Consider the following 27,633-nt stretch of genomic DNA (forward strand, 5'->3'; position numbering starts at 1 on the left):
TCGCTTCGGCCCCGCCCCTCCGAGAGCCGAAGCTGTTGGGTTCCAAGACCGTGCTCTCTTTCTTACTGTTCTCCGTACTACCATGCCTCTGTATGAAGGCCTGGGGAGCGGCGGGGAGAAAACGGCAGTCGTGATAGACCTAGGAGAGGCTTTTACCAAGTGAGTGACGGCGGCGCTGGCTGCGGTCGTCCCCGGGGGAGGGCGGGTGGTCGAGGCCCGGGCCGGGTCCCCCCAAGCTCGCTAGGCAGGTCGCCGGGTCTCCACTTTTTCCTCCCGCACCTCCGCGAATGACGGCCCGTATTACTTTCACTGTGAGCGATACGAATCCCGAGGATCCGGTTCTGACTGTTGGGGAGGCCCAGGAGGCTTCGAGAGAATTGTCTTCTCCGCTGGTGTCTTCCATGCAGGGGATGACAGCGATGACTTAGACCCTTATCCTGGTCTTGTTTGCTTGGGAAGGTAGCAACCGAACTAACGTAGACATAATTTATTGAGTGGAGCGGCTGTTGGCACTGGAAATTCGAGTACAAGACAGAGCCATTGCTCCCCAAGAGTAGGAAGTCAAATGAGAGAAACTGCACACATAAACAAAGAGGTGAAGCCCTATAGGTAAGACTCTAGATCCTTTGTTGCACCGCCCTTTGTTGCCCCAAAATCTTAGATTAGGAAATTTGACGTTTTAAAAGGCAACTTGTAAACACTAGAGTATTAGTTTTCAATCTTTTGGATGGCATAGATCCCTTTGACGACCGAAAGAAAACCACAGATGCACAAACCTTAAAATATTTGCACAGGGTTTCAGGGTTTGGCGAACCATCACAGTGGTCCTTGGACTTCAGGTTGAGAGCCCTTGTACTAGGTTCAAGAGAGAGGAAAGTAACAGCCAGAATTGCCTCATATAGGTATTTGAAATAGAAACATCTGAAAATCTTTATATATATCTGAACATTGCCTAATATATAGTAGGTGCTTAATAATTATTTGTTGAGTAAAGGGTCAAAACCGCCTATTTAAGAATTAGACTTCAGGTGCTTCAGAATTGGATTAAACATAGTTCTTGATCCATGACATTCTCCTAGTGTTCAATGCAAAATCTTCCCTTATTTATGTTTTCTTATTTTAAAGGCTTATTTTAATACCATAATAAGTACCTTGAGACTAACAAAGATAATTACTCTGGCTATGAGGAAATGAGAAGCAGAAAGCTACTATACAGGAAGGTGATTATTGACAAAGACAACAGGAGGGTGATAAGATGAATTTATGAAGTAAAAGAAAGGAATTGAAATCAACCAGTGGGTTGTTGCATCCTGGGGAATTTGAGAAGTGGTGTAAGTAAACATGATGTGACTAGTAGAAGATAGAACTATTTGGAGATAAGAGAGCAGTACTGAAAACTAGACAGGACAGGAGGAGATAATGTTAAAACTAAACTTACATGGTGATCATTTTTAGCAGCATTTTTTGGAAAGTTTTGTTGTACTAACATGAAACATACATGGAAATACCTAAATACTCAGGAGAATCCTTTTTGGGTTTTTTGGTTTGTTTTTATAAAGGATGAATTAGGGGGCACCTGGATGGCTCAATCCATTAAGTGTCCGACTTCAGCTCAGGTCATGATCTCACAGTTCGTGGGTTTGAGTCCTGCGTCAGTCTCTGTGCTGACAGCTAAGAGCCTGGAGCCTGCTTTGGATTCTGTGTCTCCCTTTCTCTCTGCCCTCCCCTGCTCGTGTTCTTTCTCTCAAAAATAAATAAACATTATAAATAAGTAAATAATAAAAGGATTGAATATACATAACAGTGAAGACTATAATAATGTGGGCAGAAGCTTATTGTGTGAGTTCATGATGTGTGAACAGCGTGATTATGTCAAATATGCATAGTGTAAAAAAAAAAATAGACCAAAAGCAAACCAATATGGAAGCTAATAATATTAGAATGATGGAATTATGTATAACTCATAATTATAACCCTGGATTTCTACCACATTATGGGATTTCATTATGTGAAATAAAATCCCATAATGTAGTGGAAATCGAGGGTTATAGAGATATGCTTCCTGAAACTAAGGTAAAATTTATTTTTTAAAAAAAGTTTATTTATTTTGAGAGAGCAGGGGAGGGGCAGAGACAAGGAGAGAGAGAGAATCCTGAGCAGGTTCCACGCTGTGAACACGAACTGTGAAATGATAATCTGAGCTGAAATCATGAATTGGATGCCTAACTGACTGAACCACCTAAGCACCCTAGGTAAAATTTAAAACTAAAAAAAAAGTACATGCTGATCTGAAATTCTGAAATAGTATACTGGTTTACAATATCACTAATTTGAAACAATTTTTTTTTTTACCTATAATACACAATAATGGATTGGATGGTATTTCTTTTTAGTTTCTTTGCCCCTTTGAATACATCAGAGATGTTTTCATATGTTTTTTGTGACCGCTGCTTTGAAACAAAGGTAGAAAAACTTGCTTCTGTGACAAATACACAGAAAGAATGTTATAAGTTGAATGTTTCAATTTTCTGTTATTTGCAGGTGTGGATTTGCTGGAGAAACTGGTCCAAGATGCATAATTCCTAGTGTGATAAAAAAAGCTGGCTTGCCTAAGGTATTTTTTTTTAACAATTTAGCAAAACAAATGCTGTACTGTAAACTTTTTTTTAAATGTTTATTTACTTATTTTGAGAGAGATAGTGAGAGAGCACGCACACATGAGCAGGGGAGGGACAGAGAGAGAGGGAGAGTAAGAATCCCCAAATCCCAAGCAGGTTCTTGCCCGTAAGCGCAGAGCCCAATGCAGGCTCGATCTCACAATCATGAGATCATGACCTGAGTCAAAATCAAGAGTTGAATGCTTAACCAAACTGACCGAGCCACCCACGTGCCTCTGTAAAGTATTTTTTATGTGACTTCAAGTAAGTTTGATTACAACAGTGCTAAATATATAATTTATGACTGTATTCCAAGAAAAAATTTTTACATCATTATTTCATTTTAAAAGTTTCCTGCCAAAGCTAATTTGACAGATTAGGACTTATAGAACAATTGGAAGAATAATTTTTCGTGCCATAGAATTCACCTATTAAAATCAAATACAGATGCTCCTGCCTTAACTTAATATTTGCATTCCTGAAGGACTTCCCTTTGATCACAAATGGGAAAAGTAGGGCTGAGGGAGACCATATAAAACCCATGTAACTTTGCAAAATAATAATTGATCCCTCAGGAAAAAATTGGAATAGCTTTGGCTTGCAACTGAGAGTGACTGGAGGCTCTCTCGGAGATAGTAAAAATAAAATGAAATGATGGATTGAAAACTTTGGTCAGTGGGTGTTGAGACTGGGCAGATGATAGGGTGTGGGGCCAATGGGGCTATTTATTGTTAAGGAACCAAGAGGAAATGCAGCCCAGTGAAGAGTCATGAAAGGGTCTGCTTTGGAAAAGGAGCCTCTGGTACAGAAAATCATTTAAGCTTTTGAAAAATAGATCTGAAAGGATGCCTACCTGTTTGGTTACTGAGTTGATGATTCTCTTTCTTGATGAGAGTTACAACTGTTATAATTTTAGCTCCTCTTGCCTTACATGAACTAATAACGAACATAATACAAATTACATGTTATGCAGACATTATTCCCTTATTTAACAATGGGATATGATCATATTTGGTTTTATAAAACACATGTTGTAGCAGAATAGATTAGTACATCAATTTATATTTGGCATGGGGGTGATCATTAAGATCAACACAAAATATGTTGATTCAGAAAGCTTTTTAATTATGCTTGATTAGGGAATCATTTTATTGATTGCAAAATTTTCTGCAAATCCTTGGGTAAGCGTTAATGTAATAGATATATGTGGTGTGGTATTCAAAATGTGATGGAAGTTCCTGTTTATTCACTTTTTATGTTTTTTTGCTTTATAATACTTGATTTTAATGTGATACTTGATAAATTACTAGATAGATTCCTGACTAAGAACTTTAACATTCTCATTGACACTTTTCTTAGTGCTTTCAGCTTTTTTTTTTTTTATTATTGTTTATTTTGAGAGAGAGAGAGAGAGCACAAGCAGGGAAGGAGTAGAGAGAGGGGGACCAGAGGATCTGAAGCAGGCTCTGCACTGACAGCAGCGAGCCTGATGTGGGGCTCAGACTCACAAACGGTAACATGACCTGAGCCGAAGTCGGACACTCAACCGACTGAGCCACACAGGCGCCCCAGTTCTTCCAGCTTTTATCTTCATCTGGAAAAGACAAATTTCTGTGAAGATTAATCTCTAATCAGCCATACATGGTTTGGAACCTTTTGTAAGCTACATAAAATCATGAAATTAGCGGAGCTAATGGTATTGTCATTAAAAGAGTAAATAGAGGTCTACCAGTGATGCATCAGAGTACTTAGAGCTTTCTGAGGATCATAATTGAAGTCCTTGTTATGTATTGGTGTTGACTTAGCACTCATGGCTTGGGAGTGTTTGCCTTTACTCTTGTAATGCTAATAGTGTATGTTCTCATTTTTACCACACGTATTTGTAAGCATGTATTTTGTGCCTGGTACTGTGTTAATTAAAGGAAGATGTATCGTAGGCCCGACACCATGTGCTTGGCCCTTGGAGTAGGTAGTCTGTTGGGAAGGTACACATTTTACGAGTAATTAAGTGGGGTGATCTTATCAACAGGAAAGTGTTGGTGCTTTGAGAGTGACTTGCAGGCCCTGAACCAAGTCTGGAGTGTTTGAGGAGGCTTTTCATACTTTTTAATCAGTGCTGATTTTTATCAGTCCTGGCAAAATGGTAAGTCCAGATAGAGGAAAAATTCGAATTAGCATAGCTCTCTGCTTGTGAACACATACTTTTATCCCCACAAACCAAAAGTTCTGTCATCTTCGATGAGCAATTCTTAAAGATTCCTAATTTAAGTGATTAATTTATATTTAGGGTTTGTATTTATTCTCAATACAGATTACTTTTGATTTATTACTGGGAAATGGGTTAGTACAATAAATAACCATATATTAATTTGAAATTATTTTGTTATTATATATTAATAAATCATTTTAATTTTTTGTAGCCTATCAAAGTTGTTCAATATAATATCAATACAGAAGAATTATATTCCTACTTAAAGGAATTCATCCACATACTGTATTTCAGGTAAGATGTAGTTATGGTTTTTTCCCCCCTCAGCTTTTGTGATTAGATTTTCCTAAGGCCAGTCATAGTGATATTTTGTTGTGTTACATCGGATGCAAAAAAGAGTTGTCTTCCATTACCATTTTTACTTGTTTATTTTAAGCTGTTTCCAAAATATATTTGAAGACTAGATGATTGGCAAGCATAAGAGATACTGAAAGCAAATTAAATGTTCATTTATAAAGGAGGTTGGATAATTAAATTATTATATATCCATATAGTGAAACACCTTACAGCCATTAAAAAAGAGTTCTGTGTATGTAGTTATATAAAAGGTGTCTTAGATATATTGATATTTGAAAAAAGTAAGTCGCAGAACAACATCTATGGAATAAATATTTCTGTTAAAATACGTGCATACACATGGACAATAATGAAGATATACAAACTGCTGTAAGTGGTAGTTTCTGTGTAGTCGAAGTATAAAATATTTGTACTTTTCAAATTATAAACTTCTATTATATTTGGAGTTTTATGAGCATATATTACTTTTGTAACCTAAAAAAAGAAAAAAATCTTTTTAGTGCTTCAAGTGTGTATTCAGACTAGGCTGTAACTTTTGTTTTCTGAGATAATTGCGTTAACAAAGATTGTGACACAGTGCACGGCATGTAATAAGAGGTCAGGAATGTTATCTTTACCAAGTAATAAAATGAAGATGTCTTTCTCTTCTTAACAAAATTGCACTATGTGCCAAAATAAATACAAACTTTTATTTACGTTTGTAAATGAAAGCTGTCACCTTCCAGGCATCTATTGGTGAATCCTAGAGACCGCCGAGTTGTGGTTATCGAGTCGGTATTATGTCCTTCCCACTTCAGAGAGACACTCACTCGTGTTCTTTTCAAGTATTTTGAGGTACCTATTTTTATGTTGTTTCTTTTTAATTTTTTTTATGTTTATTTGTTTATTTTGAGAAAGAGAGCAGGGGAAGGGAGAGAGAGGGCGGGAGAGGGGAGAGAGAATCCCAAGCAGGCTCTGCACTGAGAGGGCTTGAACCCACAACTGTGAGATCATGACCTGAGCCAAAATTAAGAGTTGGATGCTTAACCTACTGAGCCACCTAGACACCCCAGTTGTTGTTGTTGTTGTTGTTAAAGAGATTCATTACTTTGCCTTCTTAAAAAAATTTTTTTATTGTTTATTTTTATTTTTGAGAGAGAGAGAGAATGACAGAGTATGAGGAGGGGAGGGGCAGAGAGAGATGGAGAATCTGAAAGCAGCTCCAGCCTCTGAGCTGTCAACATAGAGCCTGATGTGGGGCTCAGACTCACGAACTGCGAGATTAGGACTTGAGCTGAGGTCGGATGCTTAACCTACTGAGACACCCAGGCGCCCCATTACTTTGCTTTTTAATTTTTTTTTTTTAATATTTATTTTTGAGGGAGAAAGAGCACATGAGTGGGGGAGGAGCAGAGACAGAGGGAGACACAGAATCCAAAGCAGGCTCCAGGCTCTGAGCTGTCAGCACAGAGCCCAATGGGGGGGCTCTAACTGGCAAACTGTGAGATCATGAGCTGAGCCAAAGTCAGACACTTAACGGACTGAACCACCCAGGCGCCCCTGTTGTTTTTTGTAGGTACTAAAGCTTAAACTAAAAGATCCTCATTTAATTTCCTTCATTGTATATACTACACAATCCATTTAAGAAACCAGGTGAGAATACACTCAAACCACTTTAAATTAACCATTTATTTTCTTTTCTTTGTATGGTTATTTCACATGTAATCAGCATTTCATCTAATACTTAGAAAACTGAAGATTTCTTCTTACTGATATTTTCTTTTTTTTTTTTAATGTTTATTTTTGAGAGAGAGAGAGAGAGAGAGAGCGCGCGCGCGCGCACAAGAGGGGGAGGGGCAGAGAGAGAAGGAGCCACAGAATCCAAAGCAGGCTCCAGGCTCTGAGATGTCAGCACAGAACCCAACATAGGGCTTAACTCAACGAACTGTGAGATCATGACTTGAGCCAAAGTTGGATGCTTAACCAACTGAGCCACCCAGGTGCCCCTCTTATTGGTATTTCTGTTATTTATTTATTTTAATATAGGTTTTTATGTTAGGGGACTTTTTTAGAATTAAAAGATACATTCTTTACTATGGAGCTTATGATGTATTTTTTGCAGGTCTTTCTGGTTTCCAGTGTTTAGTTACTCTGACTGCTCTAAACTCTTTAGTTCTTTCATGTTAGTCTTTAAATTCCTATTATATATAAAAAAAAATTCCTACTATACCAAGAAATTCCTATTACATAAAGAAAAATTCGTATTGTATCTTATTATATCTAATATTCAAATAATGTCTCCCTTAGAGTAAGTGTGCAGTGCTAGGAATGACTCTCAAATCTTGATTGTGATAATATTACTTATAGTTTTCATTTTATAGGGGTCAAGATTATTTAAAGACCAAAATTATGGTTTAAGGTGATTATATTTCATTTTAGGCCAGAATCTTTATTATTCAGATTTTTGAAAATTTTTGCCGTACACATTTAGGGTTTTTCAACAAGGGAGACTAGAAGATTGTAGAAAATGTGTATAATGGGTGAGAAATCAGGGGTGCCTGAGTAGCTTAGTCAGTTGAACATCTGACTCTTGATTTCAGCTCAGGTCACAATTCCAGGGTTGTGGGATCTCGTCTTGTGTCGGGCTCTGTACTAAGCATGGAGCCTGCTTAAGATCCTCTCTCTTTGCCATTCTCCCTGCTTGCGTTCTCTCTCCAAAAATTAAAAAAAAGAAAGAAAGAAATTAAGCACATAACAATTTATTTTTTATATATTCTACTGAGCTCAAAATATATCAGAAATCACAATGCGTTTGAGTAAAGAACAGTTAATATTTCTAAGTTATAGTTTAGTAAGGCAGGCCCAGAGAAACAGGTTACATATTCTCCTGTACTTACTGATGTCATAAACTTAGGGATTTGGTTTGCCGTTTAGAAAAAAAAACAAAACAGGAACAGCATCAACACTTATCTGAATAAAACAGATGAGTATATTTACATTTAGAGCTTTAAGTGGGTTTGTGTTGGTATCCTTATCTTGTATGTGGCTGGAAACCTGCTGTGTCTACTTAGATAATGGAACTACAGCCATTATTTTTAGCATTTAGTTATGAGGACTTTCATATTTTGATTGAATATTTAATATTTGAGGTGTCACCAGATCTGGAAAATTCTCACTGAAACATGTCACATAGAACCAAAGATTTTTATAGATCTTCAATTTAATTTTAACTGCTATATTATATTTTAGAACTAGAGTTCAGGGTCGTCCAGGTAGCTCAGTCAGTTAAGTGTCCAACTCTTGATTTCAGCTCAGGTCATGATCTCAGAGTTCATGAGCTCGAACCTTGTGGCAGGCTCTGTGCTGACGGTGCGAAGTCTGCTTGGGATTCTCTCTCCCTCTCTCTTCCCCTCCTTGGCTCATGCATGTGCTTGGGTTCTCTATCTTTCTCTGAAAATAAATTAATTAATTAAAAAAATAAATAAATACAGGGCGCCTGGGTGTCTCAGTCGGTTGAGCGTCCGACTTCGGCTCGGGTCATAATTTTGCAGTTGACGAGTTTGAGCCCCACGTTGGGCTCTGTGCTGACAGCTCAGAGCCTGGAGCCTGCTTTGGATTCTGTGTCTCCTTCTCTCTCTGCCTCTCCCCTGCTCATGCTGTGTCTCTCTCTGTCTCAAAAATAAAGATAAGCATTAAAATAGATAGATAGAGCTCATATTACAAACTTTGTGAGTAAAGACAATCAAGAATCTTTTTCTTGGGGTGCCTGGGTAGCTCAGTTGGTTAAGCGTCCAACTTTGGCTTGGTTCATGATCTCATTGCTCATGAGTTTGAGCCCCGCATCAGGCTCTGTGCTGACAGCTGGGACAGAGCCTGGAGCCTGCTTCAGATTCTGTCTCTGTCTCTCTACCCCTCCCCTGCTCGTGTCGCGTGCTCTCTCTTTCTCTCTCTCTCTCCCCGCCAATGTAAAATAAAACATTAAATTAAATTAAAATAGAATAAATAAAAAAGAATCCTTTTCTTAATTTTCATTTTGATGACAGAAGCATCTCTTTATTTTTTTAATTTAATATCTTCCTTAGAATTTATGTTTCTGTATCTCTTCTTTTATCTCTTTGAATTTTTCCTCCAAAAGAGAAAGAGCAAGAATTAATAAAAATGTTTCATAATTGCCATTTGGAATAAAAACAACTTAAAGGATTTAAAGAGTGTTTTTTTTTTAATTTTTTTTTTAACATTTATTTATTTTTGAGACAGACAGAGACAGAGCATGAACGGGGAAGGGTCAGAGAGAGAGGGAGACACAGAATCCAAAACAGGCTCCAGGCTCTGAGCTGTCAGCACAGAGCCCGATGCGGAGCTTGAACTCACGGACCACAAGATCATGACCTGAGCTGAAGTCGGACGCTTAACCGACTGAGCCACCCAGGCGCCCCAGGAGTGTTTTTATTTATTAAGGTATATAGTTAGATTATGTAAATTCAGATAAATCAACAAACAGCCATAAAATGGTTGAAAAGCTATCATAAATATAATGTTACTGTGAATTTTTTCAAGTATATTTGAAATATAAGGGAAGCATCTTCAACTACTAATACTTCAGGTTTTGTTGTTGTAATTGTTATTTTGGTTTTGCTCTTTCCCAGGTTCCATCTGTCCTGCTTGCTCCAAGTCATCTAATGGCTCTTCTGACACTTGGAATAAATTCGGCCATGGTCCTGGATTGTGGATATAGGGAGAGCCTCGTGTTACCTGTATCTTTTTTTGTCAACCAGCTTATTTCACAGCTTTTACTTTGCTTTCCCAGTAATTAGGCTCATTATGATTGGTGTTTGTGGTATCAAACTGTTTTGGGTTACCATATACAAATATGAATTCCCATGTAGAAAAAATTCACAAGATTGTCATGAGACTTAAATTTGGTGGAAATTACCATTATGACATGGTCCCAGTATATACTCCAGGGGTCAGACCTCATGAATATCATGTTCAGTTTTTAAGAAGAACATCAGCTAATTAGGATGTGTCATAGGACTTGACTATCTTAGTCACGTTCTAAGAAAAGGTAATACAAAGAGTAATTGGAGAAAGTGAAATGAGAAAGTTAAATCAAGAAAAAACATGAAATCTGCCTTCAGATGCTGAAGGACTTACTGTGGGAAAATGAGTACGTTTTCTCCTTTTTCTATTTCTGCAGGCTATCACAGAGGCAATAGTGCGTAGGGTTTATGATGTTGGTTTTGGAATCAAATACGTAAGTGGTAAATCTAAGCTATGCTTCTTACTATCTATATGATATTAGTCAAGAAATCTCTTTGGGCCTTAGGTCTCTCAACTATGAGATGAGAATTAAAATATTTCCACCTCATGGAGGGGTATTGTGTGACTTAAATGGGGTAATGTATGTAAAGTATTTAGCATATGATCTGGCATGTAATAATTGCTCAGCAAGTGCCGTAGTTTTTGTATCAATCACCATTGGGAAGAACTTCCTCGTAATTCATGCTGTCCGAAAATGGAATTAGTGACCAAATACACTGGTGCATTCCTTGTCGTTAGAAGCAGGGTATAGGTAAAGGCTGTTAGAAATGTTACAGTGCGCATGGCTCCAGTGAAAACGAGATTGAAATCTCTAAATCCATGATTCTTGAGCAGTTTTGAGATCTACATACGTATTTATTAGAAGAAATGCTTGTGGGCATGAAATCAAGAATCAGTAGCTCCTAAAGAACTAAATTAGGTAATATCTTTTTGATTTATCTTTTTTAAACTTTTAAAATATTTTTTTAAGTTTATTTTGAGAGAGAGAGAGAGAGAGTATGCACAAGACAGGGAGAGGGGCAGAGGGAGAGAATCCCAAGCAGGCTCCACACGGTCAGTGCAGAGTCCATTGTGGGGGACGGGGCTCCAACACATGAGCCCTGAGGTCTCATGAGCCCTGAGCTGAAACCGAGAATCCGTTGCTTAACTGACTGAGCCACCCAGGCACCCTGGTAATAGCTTTTTAAATATAAACTATTTTGTGTTTATATCTTGTAACAATCCTGCCACGCAAGTAGTATTCTCCTTATTATATAACTGAGAAGATGGAAAGTTGGGATAGTTGACTGCAGGTCATATAAGCATATAGCCAAGGTATATAACCATGTTTGTTTCTAAAGCCAATGCTCTTACCAATATATATATTTTTTAAACATTGTACATACAGACAATATGGAAAATAAGGTAGCAAATCTTCAGTACAGTATTGTCCACTATCCTCTCAGCTCTGGTAGAAATACAACGTGAGACATATGTAATTTAAAATTTTTCTAGTAGCTACATTTTTAAAGTATAAGTGAAAGATGCAATTACTGTATTTAACCCAATATATTCAAACTATTAGTTCCACATAAGCTGTATAAAAACTATAATGAGATATTTTATAGGGCTTTCTATATGTGTGTGTTAAGTCTTCTAAATTTGGTATTGGGTTTGTTCTTACAGCACATCTGAATTCAAACTGGCCACATTTCAAGTGCTCAGTAGCCACATGTGGCCAGTAGCTACTTTATTAGACACCTCAGTTCTAACTAATGAATTCTGTGTGTATATGTGTGGGTGTGTGTAACCTTTGTCTTTGGAGAAAATTTTGAAAAAAGACTGATATTTTGTACCTCTTAAAAATATTGAGAACCTGTTACCAAAGCTGACTTAATACACAGAAGGTAAGGAAAATACCAAGGAAACCACATTTTATCTCCTAAAATGTTTACATCCTTGACTACCCTATAGATATATGAAGGGATCCCAGTACTGAATTGTTGGGGAGCACTCCCTCTAGGAGGAAAAGCTCTTCACAAGTAAGTTTCTTGGGATTTAGCACATTTGCTTCACCTGTACCACAAAAACATGTTAATATTTTGACAGTATCAATAGAAGGTTGATGGACATTTAATGTCACTCATTCCATTCTCTCTTAGCCTTGCATGTATTCATCTTTTTTATTAATTTTATTTTTTAATTTATATCCAAATTAGTTAGCATATAGTGCAACAATGATTTCAGGAATAGATTCCTTAACGGCCTTTACCCATTTAGCCCATCCCACCCCCCCGATGTATTCGTCTTTTAAGGATAAAACCACTTTTGTGTAAAACATTATAACCCACTATGATGTGGTAAAAGTATTAAGTAAGAGAAGATATCAAGTGCAATATTTTAATTCCAGTACCTTTTTTTTTTTTAACCTTCAGGGAGTTGGAAACTCAGCTACTGGAACAATGTACTGTTGACACAGGTGCTGCTAAAGAGCAGAGCCTTCCCTCTGTGATGGGTAAAACTATTTTCAACTATTTAATACTGGTTTATATTCCCTTTTCATTCTTCGGCTCATAATGGTTTTTTGCCCCATTGTATAGTTACTCTCTTTTCCCTCACGTCACTCTAATGACGTTGCTTCAGTTATAGGGTTATTCTTCACCTCTTAATCAAGTTCAGTAATTTAATCTTAGTCATACTTTCTAGACTTGTGGCATTGTGGATTATCATATACTCTTTTTTTTTTTAAGTTTATTTTTGGGGGGAAGGTCAGAGAGAGAAGTTGGGGGGTGGGGAGAGAAACAGAAACCCAAGCAGGTTCCATGCTGCCAGCACAGAGCTTGACATGGGGCTCGAAATCACAAACTGCGAGATCATGACCCAAGCCAAAACAAGTATCAGATGCCCAACCACCTGAGCCACCCAGGTGCCCCTGTCCTATACTCTTGATATTATCTCTTCCCTTGGCATTCTGAGCTCTCTTGCTTTATGATGTTCTATTATTTCTCCAGGTATTCCTTGGTTCCCCTTGTTTTTGCTTTCTCTACTGATATTCCCTAGGGATGTGTTCTTTTATTTCTCCCCCCCCCCACTGGTTTTTAACAGTGATCTCATCTGTTTCCGTAACTTCAGCTACATCAATATGCTGTTGATTCTCAAATGTGTCATTGGGCCTGACCTTTCTAAACTTGATACTCATATTTCCAACTGATTATTAGATGTAAACTAGGCATGTTTAGGTACCTCGCATTTAAGACCTTCAAAATGGGAACACATTATCTCTTCTTCCATATTTATTTCAACAAATTGTTATCAGATAAAGATGCCATCTTCCTTATCTCCCATTTTAGAAAACTGGGAGTTAAAAATCCTTTCAGTTCTCCCTCAGAAATCTCTTTTTAATCTCATCTCCTTTTCTCTATCGTCTGTACCACTGACCATCTGAAAACAAAGACATTGTAAACTAGACCCTCATTGTTTCTTGCTTGGATTGTTTCAGGAGAACATTCTCTGGACATATTCAGTCTATTTTCTACTGTTGCCAGGAGTAACTTCCACAATACAAACTTGATTACCTTGCTCTTTGGCTTGAGGGTTTCTGCTGGCTCCACAGCTTAAAATCCAAATTATTTGTTTGATAACACATTTCTTCCCAATCTGACTTTCTACCTTGTAGCCCTAACTATTCAACTTAACCCTGTGCACCTTTTTCAGCTACAGTAAATTTCGTATAGTTTTCCAGGCACCACTAGTCCTCCCATAAACCTGAGCCTTCATACCTGGATGTTTTTCTTTGCCTGGTTGGGTTTTTCATCCCTCTACATGACTCAGCCAGAGTGTCATTTTATTGTGAAGCCTTTCGCATTTTCCCCAAGCAGAATAAATTTCTCCCCTCTCTGTTAAGCCTTCACCAGCATTTATTACAGCACATATGACACATCCTCATTTACCTGTTAACTCACCAGTTTCCTTCAGTACACTTTAGGGATCTGTCTTACTTGTTTTTCAATCTGAAGCACTTAGTATACTACCTAGGCACTAAATAAATGTTGGAAAGAGAAAGACAGGTTTTTAGGACGTTTATCCTTGCTTATATTGTTTTCCTGTTTTTCTTTTGGTAGTTAAGATAATAATTGCATTCTTCTATATATTTTTCTTTTTTTTTAATTTTATTTAAAATTTAAAAAAAAAATTTATTTATTTTTGAGAGAGAGAGAGACAGCATGTGAGCAGGGGAGGAGAAGAGAGAGAGGGAGACACAGAATCTGAAGCAGGCTCCAGGCTCTGAGCTGTCAGCACAGAGCCTGGCACAGGGCTTGAACTCATGAACCGTGAGATCATGACGTGAGCTGAAGTCGGACGCTTACCCGACTAAGCCACCAGGGTGCCCCAGAGAGAGAGAATCTTAAGCATGGGCTCGATCCCAGGACCCTGGGATCGTGACCTGAGCCAGACAAGGTCATCACATTAAGAGTCAGACACTTAACTGACTGAGCCACCCAGGCACCCCTAATTTATCTGTTGCAGGTAAATTTTGTTACTCTTTTAGTATGTCATGAAGACAAAAGTATCCAAAGATAATGAGTTTAATGTAGCATTCGAAATATTTTTAATAAAGATCTTTAAAAGTGATGATAACATTTCCTTACAATTCTGAACTGTACATTCTTGGATACCCTTTCTTTAACCAACCATCGTGGTCTCTGATTTTAATCTTTCCGTGATATATTTTCCCAAATCTGAGTCTGTGATAGCCTTGCAGTCCTACTGACTGAGGAATTAAATCATATCATTGTTTGCTGAAGGACACGTGTAGGAGGATCAGAAATGCAAATACATTTAAAATATCTCTTCTCAAGGTTCTTAGCAAGGAGGAGAGGCAAATCTCATGTATATGTGAGTATCCTTATATGAACTTTGAATGAGTTCTTTCATTTAGTTTTTGGAACCTAGTTCGAAAAGAATAAATACATTAAAGTAACTTATAAAGACTAACCCAAGTACATTGATTCAACAAAAAGTGTACAGTTAAAAGCAAATTATGTAAGAATATAGGGGGGTAGCATCTACCCCCAGCTAAAATAAGGGTTTTATTTTCAAGCCTGCTTTACTTTTTTTTTTTTTTTTTTTTGCCTAAAGAAAACTGTTTCTCATGTTACAAAATTTCTTTGTTACATTTTGAAATTCATTTGAATATGCCTAAAGAAAATATAACATTAATTGAATGTTACAGTTTTTAGCACTTATATTATAGTTACATTTCTCTCATCTCTTCATAGCCAAATTAAAATTTTTTTGGAAATCTCTATCCTTTTGTGAGGTACGTTCCAACACTTAAGGATAGAAGTCTTCAAAGTTTTTGATCACACATTGACCCCATCAGTAAAAAGCTTTTGAGCATATACCTTCAATACATATGTGTGTTTATTTGTAAGTTCTATGTATACCACTATTACTATATTATGAAACACACAAAAGTAAGATTTTGGGAAGGACAAGATAATGGTAAATAATAATTCTAACGTTATACTTAACTAGGGCTAAAAGTTTTTTGTTCCTCAAAACAACGTGATAAAATACTTTTTTAAGGGTTATGGCTTAATATTTTGAAGGTGTGGCTTTCAAATTTAATTTATATTAATCCTTAGTTTTAGTGGCTGCCATAACTTAAAGACATAGCTAACAAGGTATGTAAGTTCAGATGGAAGAAGTGCATGATTACCCTTATTAAATCATGATTCCATTTTCAGCTATAAATTTCTGTCTTCTTTGATATAAATAATTTGTTCTTATAAATCAGAATATTTTTACATAATTAACAATGAGTTAAAAAGTCTGAGTTTAGAAGATTTTAATTTTAGGTTAGAAAATTTTGTTTCTAAGTATGACTTAGAGAACTAGATTTTTAGCAACAAAATCACATAAAAATGGTAATATATCCAAACATCCACCTTCTAGAGGCTCCCTAAATTGTATAGATTTCTTTGAATAGATACATTCTTGCTCACTTTTTTATTTTATTTAATTTTTTTTTTTAATTTTTTTTTTTTCAACGTTTATTTATTTTTGGGACAGAGAGAGACAGAGCATGAACAGGGGAGGGGCAGAGAGAGAGAGGGAGACACAGAATCGGAAACAGGCTCCAGGCTCTGAGCCATCAGCCCAGAGCCCGACGCGGGGCTCGAACTCACGGACCGCGAGATCGTGACCTGGCTGAAGTCGGACGCTTAACCGACTGCGCCACCCAGGCGCCCCTTGCTCACTTTTTTAAAATGTCACCTTTACCTTGAAGAAAAAAAGTTGAGAGTCTGTGTCTGATCCTTTCTAAAAATAAGTATTAGGTTAGCATATTACTGACATCACAGAAGGATAAGCAAACTTGAAACCTCACTTTTTGTACAAGAAAAATTAATAACTCCTATTTCTTCTAAGTAGTTTACCACAAGATACCCAACAAATCTTTTTATAGCAGAAAGGATTGTTGTGGTCAATTTCTATGTGGTGCCAATTATTCTAATATATTATTAGATCTTGTTTTTATCCAAGTTTTGAGTGTGTAATATCTGGTAGGACTTGGTGCACATCTGGCTTCAACTTCTGTGCTTTGGCTTGGCTTTGAAAAATGGTGGCGTTTCTATTTGGCTTTTAAAAAGCTACAGTACTTAGCTCTTTAAAAAATTTTGCGCAAATGGAAAGTGGAAATGTGAGTGCAATTTAATGGACTGGTTTTGCTTATTATTAAACTTGTCTAAATAAAATTTCTGTTTTAGGTTCAATTCCAGAAGGTGTCCTAGAGGACATTAAAGGTAAACTCAGTTCCCACTTTTGTCCCTTTTATCCTTAAGTATTAGTTTAGAGGGCATGTGTTTCTAAATATTTACAGATGTACAACATATATTCAATTGATAATGTAATATCCTAAAAGTATTTAATATACAGGATAAGCTATGTGATAATGTAAATAAAGTGTTTATTTTCCTTTAGATTTATGGAAGCTTTTGCCATTATTTATGATGTCTTATTGAAGAAACTACAATTATAGAGTATACAGTAATTCCAGGGAATTAATAGTTTGCACAGTATGAATAAACTGCTTAAGAAAGCCACTGGTTTTATGTTGTATAGAATTTTTTTTTACTCTAGTTTTTAAATACATATATACAAGGTTAATCATTTTACTGACTTTAGAAGTTCTATATTTGGGGCCAAAATATATTGGATTCACTTTTTTTTTTTTTTTTAATGTTTATTTTTAGTTTTGAGAGAGAGAGAGAGCGCGCTCGTGCGCGAGCACAAGTGGGGAAGGGGCAGAGAGAGAGGGAGACACAGAATCTGAAGCAGGCTCCAGGCTCTGAGCTGTCAGCACAGAGCCCAACTTAGGGCTCGAACCCACGAACTGTGAGATCATGACCTGAGCCGGAGTTGGACGCTTAACCAGCTAAACCATGCAGGCACCCTTGGAGTTGCTTTAAAAAGATATATTTCTTCTTTGCTAGAGTGTATTTTTATGATAATGTTTAAATTGAGTTTTCTGGTATTTTGATTCACTGAAAGGAAAAGCATTTAAAACATAATTTCATATTCTTCAGTACTGACAATGTCATGTAAAATTCATAAGAGAGAATCAGACAATAATGGATTTTAGAATTAAATGAGACCTGAAGATAATCTGGTGTGGTTGGGCCCTGAAATATTAAGTGATTTGTTCAGCGTAATACTGTAGGTCGGGTTAGAGCTGGAGCTGAAAGGTGGATCTTGTTCTTCGTTATGTTGTTTACTTATGTGATATAATTACCTAAAATTTCTTCACTTATTGTAATACCTGAGTTTTACAATATGTAGATACTTATCTTGCTTTGATATTTATGAGGACTTGAATAAAATAGATAATACCTGAGTAACTTGAGCACCTAGCTTACTATTAGCATATTAGTATATTGTAGATTCTCAATATGTTTTAACGAATAAAAAGACTCTTATTAGGATACATATATTTAACGTGTTTTGCAAGTAATTAACCAAGTCATTAGATTTTTCACATTCAACATTAATTTCGTTTCTAGTTAAACATTTTTTATTCCTTACCTTCTGAAAATATTTTGAAGCAGCTTGTTATAAAAGGTACTTTGCAACTCAAATAATTTTTGACAGAATAAATGTTCAAAGTGAAAAAAAAAAAGTGGGATAGTAGAGGGAAAATGGTAGTGTTGGGGTATGCTAGAGGTAGAAAATAATATGCCAAAAAACCCTAAACTAAGGGAGCCTTACTGCGGCTAAGAGCAAAATTTAGCCTTGCGTTCGTTCTGACCACGATTTTTATTTTATTTTTATTTTTTATTTTTTTAGAGAGAAAAGAGTGCATGCAAACAGGGGAGAGGGGCAGACGAAGAGAGAGAGTATCTTAAGCAGGCTCCGCACTGAGCATGGAGCCTGACACAGGGTTTGATCCATGACCCTGGGCTCATGACCTGAGCCAAAATCAAGAGGTGGACCTTCAACCAACTGAGCTATTCAGGCAACCCTGGCCAACCAAGATTTTTAAAAAGAATCAAATAGATACTTAAGATTAGGGATAGCAGTGGTTCAAAGGAACATGGTACTCAGAATAGCTACATATTCATAATACTAAATTTTATTACAGTACTCTTTATGCCAGGAATATAAAAAATATAGTTTTCTCATAGGTGTTTTATTTTTAATGTGGTTTTATGAAAGATGAGCACACAACATATCTTATTCCTCAGTGAATGAAAAAGCTTTTTATTTGTGAATAAATTCTCATAACCAAACTAAAGGCAGAGATAGTTTGTAAAATCTGAAGGAATAGCTGACCAGTATGTCCACTTGAATAGAATTGTTTTAACTGGGACAGAGATCGATTCAATCACAAACCATAACAAAATCTCCTTTTCTTTCTTATAAGTGCGCACTTGCTTTGTAAGTGATCTGAAACGTGGATTAAAAATCCAAGCAGCAAAATTTAATATTGATGGGAATACTGAGGTAAGTTAAAAATAAATGTATATTCTTTTTTTCAGAGGTTATAACCTATGTATTTATGCTTATGATATTTATATTTCAGCGTCCCTCACCACCCCCAAATGTTGACTACCCATTAGATGGAGAGAAGATTTTACATGTTCTTGGATCAATCAGGTAGACCTTAATTTTTATGAGCAAAATAATGAACTAAAATGAATTTTTGGCTTTTAAAAATATATAAGCTTTTAATATTGCTGATTTAACAATTTTATGTGTTTTTCAGTATGTCTCCCTGTTCATGATTAATTTTATTCAACTTCTTAATTTTGAAAAGTTTTATTTTGTAAAATTTTTAAAATTATATAAAAATATTTAAATTAAAAAAATTTTTTTCCTGCTCTTCATAGTAATTTAGAAGTAATGGAACTATTCTTCAAGGTAGAGAATAAAGTACAATACTTTAAAACAGGGTTCAGCAAACCTTTTTTGTAAAGAGGTTTGTGAGCCATATGGTCTCTGTTGCAAGTACTCAAGTCTACAATTTGGAATGCAAAATCAGCCACAAGACAATATGTAAATGAATGAGCATGGCTGTGTTCCAATTTACAAAGATAAGTGGGCTGGATTTGGCTTACAGGCCATAGTTTGCTGGCACCTGCTTTGAAACGTCATGTTAGAAGGAATGCGTTCTTCCAAATATGCTAAATCTTAAGGACCAGTTAGTAATTCACTTTTTCATTTTCTTTATTCTATCCAATGATGCTATGTAAGTTACAGACTTACATAATTATATTGGTAACAATAGCATTTTGTTTATATACAAGCTTTATAATATTTGTATGTACAGGGGCACCTGGGTGGCTCAGTTGGTTGAGCATCTGACTCTTGATTTCAGCTCAGGTCATGATCCCAGGGTCATGGGATCGAGCCCTGCATCGGGCTCTGCACGGAGTTTGGAGCTTGCTTGGGATTTTCTCTCTCTCTCCCTTTGCCCCTCTCTCCTGGTCACATGTGCACTTTCTCTAAAATAACAGTAAAAATAAATAGTTTGTAGCTCTTATAAAAAAAATAAAAAATAAAATTTGTATTTATAAGTTTCATTTGTAAAATATTAGAAGATGCCACAGAAAAGAATTATGTAGATATTGAAGATCTGAGTTAATACAGAGGTTGAGATCTATAAGGGTGAACATGAATACACAGATGTTACAGATGGTAGGATAGGAGAACAACAGAGTGAGAATGTAATACTTTTTGGTAGTAGCTTTTATCATTTTACCTCTTCTTTAGGTTATACTCCTTAAATTACTGTTTTAAATTTTCTCCAGGTTGTATAGTAGAGCCCAAAATACAAGAAGAAAACAAATGTTGAAGGAGATGAATATGCAACTTTTTGGTTCATAATAGCTTTTTGGTTATTTGGGAATAAAAAAAAAACACTGTGTCTCACATTTCAGACCCAGTGGATTTACAGTTGTCTGCTCATATGTTTTTTTCCTACTAAAAATCGAGTTCCATTGAAACATAATTAGACACGGTTCAGACCACACACACAGTTCATAAGTCAGAAGGGTCATTTGAATTTTTAAGTGCAGTGAGAACTTAAAGTTATTTGTGTATCCATCTTGGTACAGAATTCCTATTGGTGGTTTTTTTAGACTTTTATAGTTGGATTACCTGTATTAGAAAGATTTTAAAAATGATTGTCTTTTCGAAGCATTCAACAGTTCACATAGAAAAACGACTTATTTTCTACCCCTAGTATTTTGTGGGTTAAGTAACAGTAAAATTGCATAATTTCAATATCAAATCTATTGGCAATAAAAGACTTGGAACAAGAAAACTATTGTTCCGTAAGCATTCAACTCAACTGGTGGAAGTGGAATTATGCAGGCATTACAGCAGGTGGCTGACCACCTACGAGTGTTCAGCATACTGCAGGCCTCAGTAACCTTACTGATGACATGAGGAGCTGGTGAGTGGGTGGAGTCGCATGAAGAGAATTTTATGTTTTGAAGAAGATTCAAGAAAGCTTCAGAGTGGTGTGCATAGTCTGATCTAAATCTTATTTTTAAGAAATAGTGTTTATATATGCGTATGCGTAGGTAGTTTTGTATTGCATTGCTCAGGATTTAGTTTGGCCACCAGTGACACAAACCTGACAATAGTGGCTTCACCAAGATAGGAGTTTGTCTCTTTTCAGCTTTGTTTGTTTGTTTGTTTGTTTGTTTGTTTGTTTTTGAGAGGGAGGGAAGGAAGGGGGAGGTGAGCTGGGCAGGGGCAGAGGGAGGGAGGGAGAGAATCCCAAGCAGACTCCATGCTATCAGCACAGAGCTCCACACGGGGCTTGAACTCATGAACTGTGAGATCATGACTGGAGCGGACATCAATAGTCGGTGCTTTGCCATCTGAGCCCCTCGGGCGCCCCGTCTCTCTCTTTTAAAAGAAGCTCAGAGGTAGATAGTCCAGGAATGGTATGGCAGCTCCCACCAGGGACCCAAACATCCTTCATCTTTCATCCTTTTGGGGGTAGTCCTGTCTTTAGATACCAGGGCGGTCGATACAGTTAAAGCTACTATATCTGTGTTTAAAGCAAGCAGCCCTAGGAAGGGAAAGAAAAAAGTGCTCCTGTCCTTTTTAAGGAGATGTCTTTCAGAAGTTCCAAATGCTGCTTCTGCCTCCATCTCGTCTGTTCCTTAGCTACACATCTAACTACAAGGGAGGCAGGTAAATACAGTGTTTCAACGGGAGGAGGGCATTATATCCAGCTTAAAAATGGAGCTCTTTTTTTTTCAAGTTACAGGATTTACAGGATATTGCAAAGATGATATAGGAAAGCCTCATGTACTCTTCACGCAGTTTCCCCAATGGTTACACCTTACTTAACTGTAGTACAATAGCAAAACCAGTAAATTTGGCATCAGTGTAACATGTATATATAGTTCGTATAATTTTATCACATGTAGATTTCTGTAATCCCACCACAATTAAGATATAGAACTATTCCATCACCACAAAGACCTTCCTTGTGCTATCCCAAAATGGGTTCTTTTGAGAACAAATAGGAAAATGGAAAATGGGTATTTTATTAGGCAACTAGCAGTCTTTGCCATACGTTATTATTTTTTTTCAACGTTTTTTATTTATTTTTGGGACAGAGAGAGACAGAGCATGAACGGGGGAGGGGCAGAGAGAGAGGGAGACACAGAATCGGAAACAGGCTCCAGGCTCCGAGCCATCAGCCCAGAGCCCGACGCGGGGCTCAAACTCACGGACCGCGAGATCGTGACCTGGCTGAAGTCGGACGCTTAACCGACTGCGCCACCCAGGCGCCCCGCCATACGTTATTTTTAAAAACAAGAGAAATGCTTGGGGAGGGGACTGTTTTTAAATCTTTTGTATCACTACAGATCTTTTTTTTTTTTTTAATGTTTACTTTTATTTTTGAGAGAGAGAGTGCACACAAGCAGGGGAGGGACAGAGAGTGAGGGGATCAGAGGATCTGAAGCAGGCTCTGTGCTGACAACAGAGAGTCTGATGCGGGGCTCGAACTCATGAACTGTGAGATATGACCTGAGGCGAAGTTGGATGCTTAACTGACTAAGCCACCCCGGCGCCCCCAGATCTGTTTCTTGAATCTTAACTAGCTTTTATAGAATCACTTATTTTCTGTTATTAGGCTTAAGGAAGTATAACTGGACAAAATATCTGTTAATCTGTACATAATAATAGTTATAGTTAATACATAAGGAGAGCCTCCTGTGTACCAGGCACTGTTCTATTGACTCATTGAATCCTCACCTGTGAGGCAGGTGCTGGTCTCCTCATTTACAAATGCAAACACCTCGTGTTTTAATTTTTTTTTAATGTTTATTTTTGAGAGGGAGAGACAGAGTGCAAGTGGGGGAGGAGCAGAGGGAGGAGGACGCAGAATCCGAGGCAGGCTCCAGGCTCTGCGCTGTTAGCACAGAGCTGAGCTGTGGGGCTCAAGCTTCTAAACTGTCAGATCATGACCTGAGCCGAAGTCAGGCGCTTAACCGACTGAGCCACCCATGTGCCCCCAAACACCTTCTGTTTTCATAATTATTCTATGTTAACATAGTACTGGTACTTAAAAAATAGAACCGATGATATATTTTCTATCATATGATGCCAACAAAGCACTCTCTGTTTTTAATCTCACTAGAGATTCGGTTGTGGAAATTCTTTTTGAACAAGATAATGAAGAGAAATCAGTTGCCACTTTAATACTGGATTCTCTTATACAGGTATTTTGATTTTGCAAAAAGTTTCCATTTTAACTACAGCCCTTTAGAGAAACTGATGTTTTTGAGTAATCTCTCCACCCAATGTGGGCTTTGCATTGACACTTTCGAGTTCCAGAGCCACATGCTGTACGGACTGAGCCAGCCAGCTGCCCTGAGGAAATTTTTACATGTTATCTTCTGTATTTTTATTTTAGCTGTTGGTTACAATGTTAGCTTTTCTGCTAAATGTTACAGTTTCAGAGTTTGACTTTGGCACTGAAAGATGGTACTTAACAACATTTCAAACTCAGGGATAATAAGTGCTATCGTGTATTTTTTCCCTAGCAACAGTATCAGATTTTTATTTTGTACCTGGTACAGCTTGTAGTTTCTTTAAGTGCAGGTTTGGGTAGTATTGAATTTTAAATTCCATAGGGTATATGATAACGTCTTCTTTGTTTAATGACTGGAATCACAGAATTCCATGTGAAATACCATTGATTTGGAAGATACTGTCTACCTCTGGGGCTCTGCTCAGAGACTTTTATGAAAAACGTAGCATCAGTGAAAGACTTTAACATTCTCATTCTTAGAACTGATGTGGAAACAGTTTTTCTAAGTATGTTTTCTTCCCACTTGACAACTGGCTCTGGATATAATACTGTGAAGTTATCATATACTTTCTTTACTAAAAAAAGTAATGAAGTTCTTTTATTTCTTCTCCTATTTTTTGCTCGACTCAGTCATTCTGTCTTGAAAATGAGATTACTCACATAACTACCGTGTGTCCTGTGGAACTTTAAATTCTAAACTGTTAGATTTTAAAATCTTTCAAGTTCCATGTAAGTATATAGCAATATTTTCATGGTTATATTTGCTACATGAAAAACTCCCTTGTTAAAGAAATCTTGTGCGTTTTTTCTGTGGTAATAGTACTGATCACCTATTTAATTTATAACATAATCTGTATATTTTCTTTAATCCAGTCAAGCATTATTTATACAGCTAAGGATAAATTCTTTTTTTTCTTTCTCTTTAATAACAGTGCCCAATAGACACCAGAAAGCAGCTCGCAGAGAATTTGGTAGTCATAGGTGGCACGTCGATGTTGCCAGGATTTCTCCACAGATTGCTGGCGGAAATAAGGTATTTGGTAGAAAAACCAAAATATAAAAAAGTACTCGGCACCAAGACATTCCGAATCCATACTCCACCTGCAAAGGCGAATTGTGTGGCGTGGTTGGGAGGTAAGAATTTAGTTTTTACAATATAGATGATTATATAGTGATTGGTTCCTGAATGGTATATTAAATGGCTGTAATAGATTCAGTGTTAAAAATCATTCACGTAACAAACTAATAGAACTATTAAATAATTTTCTTTGAACATTGACTTTTCCTTGAAGTGTTAATTTTCAGAGTTATATCCCTATTTCTCTTGGCGTTTGCACTTTAATTTTTTAAATAAACTTCATCCAATGAAAATCATTTCTCATAATAGTGATAGCTGTGCCTTTATTCCAGTGCTGCTACCATTGCTCAAGACATTTGTTTTAGTTCCTTCTAAAGCTAACCTGTGAGTCATATATGAGAATTGATCTCTTTATTTTATAATTACACTTTATTTTGTGACTGAGTTCATTGAATGATAGTTCATAGGAAATGATAGTTTTGTTGAAATCAGGAAATAGCCTAGAGCTAGTATATACATATGTACTTTGAAGAGAAAAACAAGCATGGATGTGTATACCTGTATAATTCTGCTATGTGTTTTATGATGCATTTACAGCTAATAGGTATCTTGATCATGAGAAAAAGTATTGAGATTTTATTATTTATTTATTTATTTTTAATGTTTATTAATTTTTGAGAGAGAGAGAGAGAGAGAGAACAGGGGAGGAGCAGAGAGATAGGAAGACAGAATCAGAAGCAGGCTCCAGGCTCCGAGCTGTCAGCACAGAGCCCGACGCGAGGCTCGAACTCACAAGCCGTGAGATCATGACCTGAGCCGAAGCCGGATGCTTAACTGACTGAGCCACCCAGGTGCCCCTAAAAGTATTGAGATTTTAAATGAATGTTGTATTTCTTGTAAAGTAAAATTTGGTCAAAATGTAATTTTGGTCTAGGACAAATAGATTTAGTTACTGCATTATTTTTTATTTATTTTCTTTAAAAAATTGTTTTTAATGTTTTTTTTTTATTTTTGAGAGAGGGAGAGAGACAGAGCATGAGTAAGGGAAGGGCAGAGAGAGAGGAAGATACAGGATCTAAAATGGGCTCCGGGCTCTGAGCTGTCAGCACAGAGCCCAACATGGGGCTTGAACTCATAGACCTTGAGATCAAAGTCTGACACTTAACCTACTGAGGCACCCAGGCGCCCCAGTTACTGCATTATTTTTTAAAGACCACCTTGTGGGTCTTTATAAAGTCTTTAGCAGAGACTTGGGTGGCATTATAACGATGATTATTACGTTTTACAGTGCTGTTTTATTTATTGACATACAATCTTGGAATTGTGGCAAAGAAAACTAAAAGTATTATTTACTGTTTTTACACAGAATTAAAAATACTTTCCACTCCACTCTACCTCACCTGCTTTTAGACACAGTTAATGCTTGGTAGCATTTTCACTGTAGTCTGCTATAGGCCATTTAAGTCACTTTCAACACAGGAATTGTGGCTTACCCTGTTATTCAAAAATATAGGATACAAAACAGCTGCAATTAATTTGAAGAGTTGCTGAATTTCACCACTTCTCTCGTCAAATAATGAGTTGGACGTGTGTGTACATAAAATTTTCTAGTACAAGTTTACATCTTAAATAAAAATGGTTTTTTTGGTTTTTTTCATTTTTTTGTTTTGTTTTTTTAACCACACAGGAGCTATTTTTGGTGCACTACAAGACATACTTGGGAGCCGTTCAGTCTCAAAGGAATATTATAATCAGACAGGCCGTATACCTGATTGGTGTTCTCTTAACAACCCTCCGTTGGAGATGATGTTTGATGTCGGAAAAGCTCAGCCACCTCTGATGAAGAGAGCATTTTCCACTGAGAAATAAAAGTTTGATTAAGATTCAGCTTTGCTTCATATCAAGTATCTAATCGATTATAAGCAAATGGTACAAAGTATATAGGATGCTCTTAGAGATGACTTTATGGCAATGAAAACATTTCTCTAATGACTTTTTGCATTGAGATTCTTTTGACTTTTGTTTTTCTTGTGTAGTGGTAAAATGGTAGCTGATGCTTAATGAAATTTGTTGTATTTATATCAATAAAATATAGTAAAGCGGTTTAATTTTGGAAGTTTGTTACACAGTTTAATTTCAAAAGGAATATAACATTTTCCCTCCACAATTCACATAATCTGAGCTGAGCATTGGAAAGGTCATTAATTTCATTATTTTCAGCAATTATTTCAAGAATAAATAATATTACCATTACCAGGTATTTCAAATATTAACGTGGGTCTATTCAGATTCTTTTGTTTTGGTATTTATGTGTCCATGTTACAATGCTGCTTTTGCAGGAATATATTTGACTCTTTGGACTGAGAATGTTTAGTAACATAGTTAAAACATTGGTTAAGCAACATGTGCAGATGTTTACTTTTTAACTTTACAGTTTCTTTACGAACAATTCTACATTTCTAAGGAGAAAGATACTTCATTTTTATGCAAAGACATTCCATTTTATGTATTTTTATGTAAGCGCTTTATAAACGTGAAATTCATAATGTTTTAATCTCTTGTGCTTTTTGTCTTCTCAGGATAGGGGTGCTTGCAAATACGTATTGAGTCATTGTTTAATTTTTATCTTTGTTCATCTTCATTTGTCTTTAACAAACTACTTCTTACTGAAATTTTTATTTTATTCTTTCCATGTGCCTGTGAAAATACGTATACACCTATTTCTGAAGAATGTACTCATATTTCTTAAGCCAGAGTAGGAGTTGATACATTTCCTGGTCTACATATCCCATGTCCATTCTTACTCATAATTTAATCATTTTGATTGTCCTTTTCTGGGTGCTTCCTAGTTTTGCCATATGCTTTTTGTGTGAAGGTACCAGCTCCAGCTGATACTTGAAAGAGCTGGTTCCTGGCATGAAGAATAGGAAAGTGTGTGTGTGTGTGTGTGTGTGTGTGTTTTAAAAATACTTCTAGCTATACTTCATCACCACAAGACTAGTAGCACAAGACTAAGTAGCACAAGACTAAGATTCGTTCAGTATTTATTGGTCTGTCCACTTTGCATCTAGTGGTTTTAGACACTGTAAATGCTGCAGTAATGAGACCTGAGCCTTTGCCCTTAGGAGGTTGTCAGGTTAGTAGAAGTGGATGGTGCAAACTGATGACAGAATGTGGTAGCAGCCATAAGGGTATTGGTTTCTTGTTACTG

General features: G+C 36.6%; 1 protein-coding gene across 2 annotated transcripts; it reads left to right on the top strand.

The window, feature by feature from the left end:
* Nucleotides 1-26,976, top strand: ACTR10 (actin related protein 10). Of its 2 annotated transcripts, none has more exons than XM_040477261.1 (13): nucleotides 1-159; nucleotides 2,542-2,614; nucleotides 5,078-5,160; nucleotides 5,949-6,057; nucleotides 9,849-9,956; nucleotides 11,977-12,044; nucleotides 12,438-12,517; nucleotides 16,773-16,808; nucleotides 18,926-19,005; nucleotides 19,085-19,158; nucleotides 23,171-23,252; nucleotides 24,277-24,478; nucleotides 26,110-26,976. In XM_040477261.1, exons 1-13 carry the CDS (start codon nucleotides 83-85, stop codon nucleotides 26,289-26,291), a joined length of 1,254 nt encoding a protein of 417 aa, XP_040333195.1. In that variant the 5' UTR covers nucleotides 1-82; the 3' UTR covers nucleotides 26,292-26,976. The 2 variants fall into 2 exon arrangements, with proteins under 2 accessions (XP_040333195.1, XP_040333196.1); XM_040477262.1 differs by lacking the exon at nucleotides 1-159 and adding an exon at nucleotides 438-609.
* The last annotated feature ends 657 nt before the right edge of the window (nucleotides 26,977-27,633 follow it).

The sequence above is a fragment of the Herpailurus yagouaroundi genome, unplaced genomic scaffold (genome assembly GCF_014898765.1).
Source record: "Herpailurus yagouaroundi ecotype Mexico unplaced genomic scaffold, PumYag 141, whole genome shotgun sequence".
Classification (NCBI taxonomy): domain Eukaryota; kingdom Metazoa; phylum Chordata; class Mammalia; order Carnivora; family Felidae; genus Herpailurus; species Herpailurus yagouaroundi.

Excerpts from the sequence above, each read along its gene's own strand:
- ACTR10 (XM_040477261.1), top strand. The coding sequence starts at position 83 with ATGCCTCTGTATGAAGGCCTGGGGAGCGGCGGGGAGAAAACGGCAGTC. Across the intron at positions 6,058-9,848 it reads TTCTTTTCAAGTATTTTGAG|GTTCCATCTGTCCTGCTTGC; the intron begins GTACCTATTTTT and ends GCTCTTTCCCAG. Across the intron at positions 19,006-19,084 it reads ATATTGATGGGAATACTGAG|CGTCCCTCACCACCCCCAAA; the intron begins GTAAGTTAAAAA and ends TTTATATTTCAG.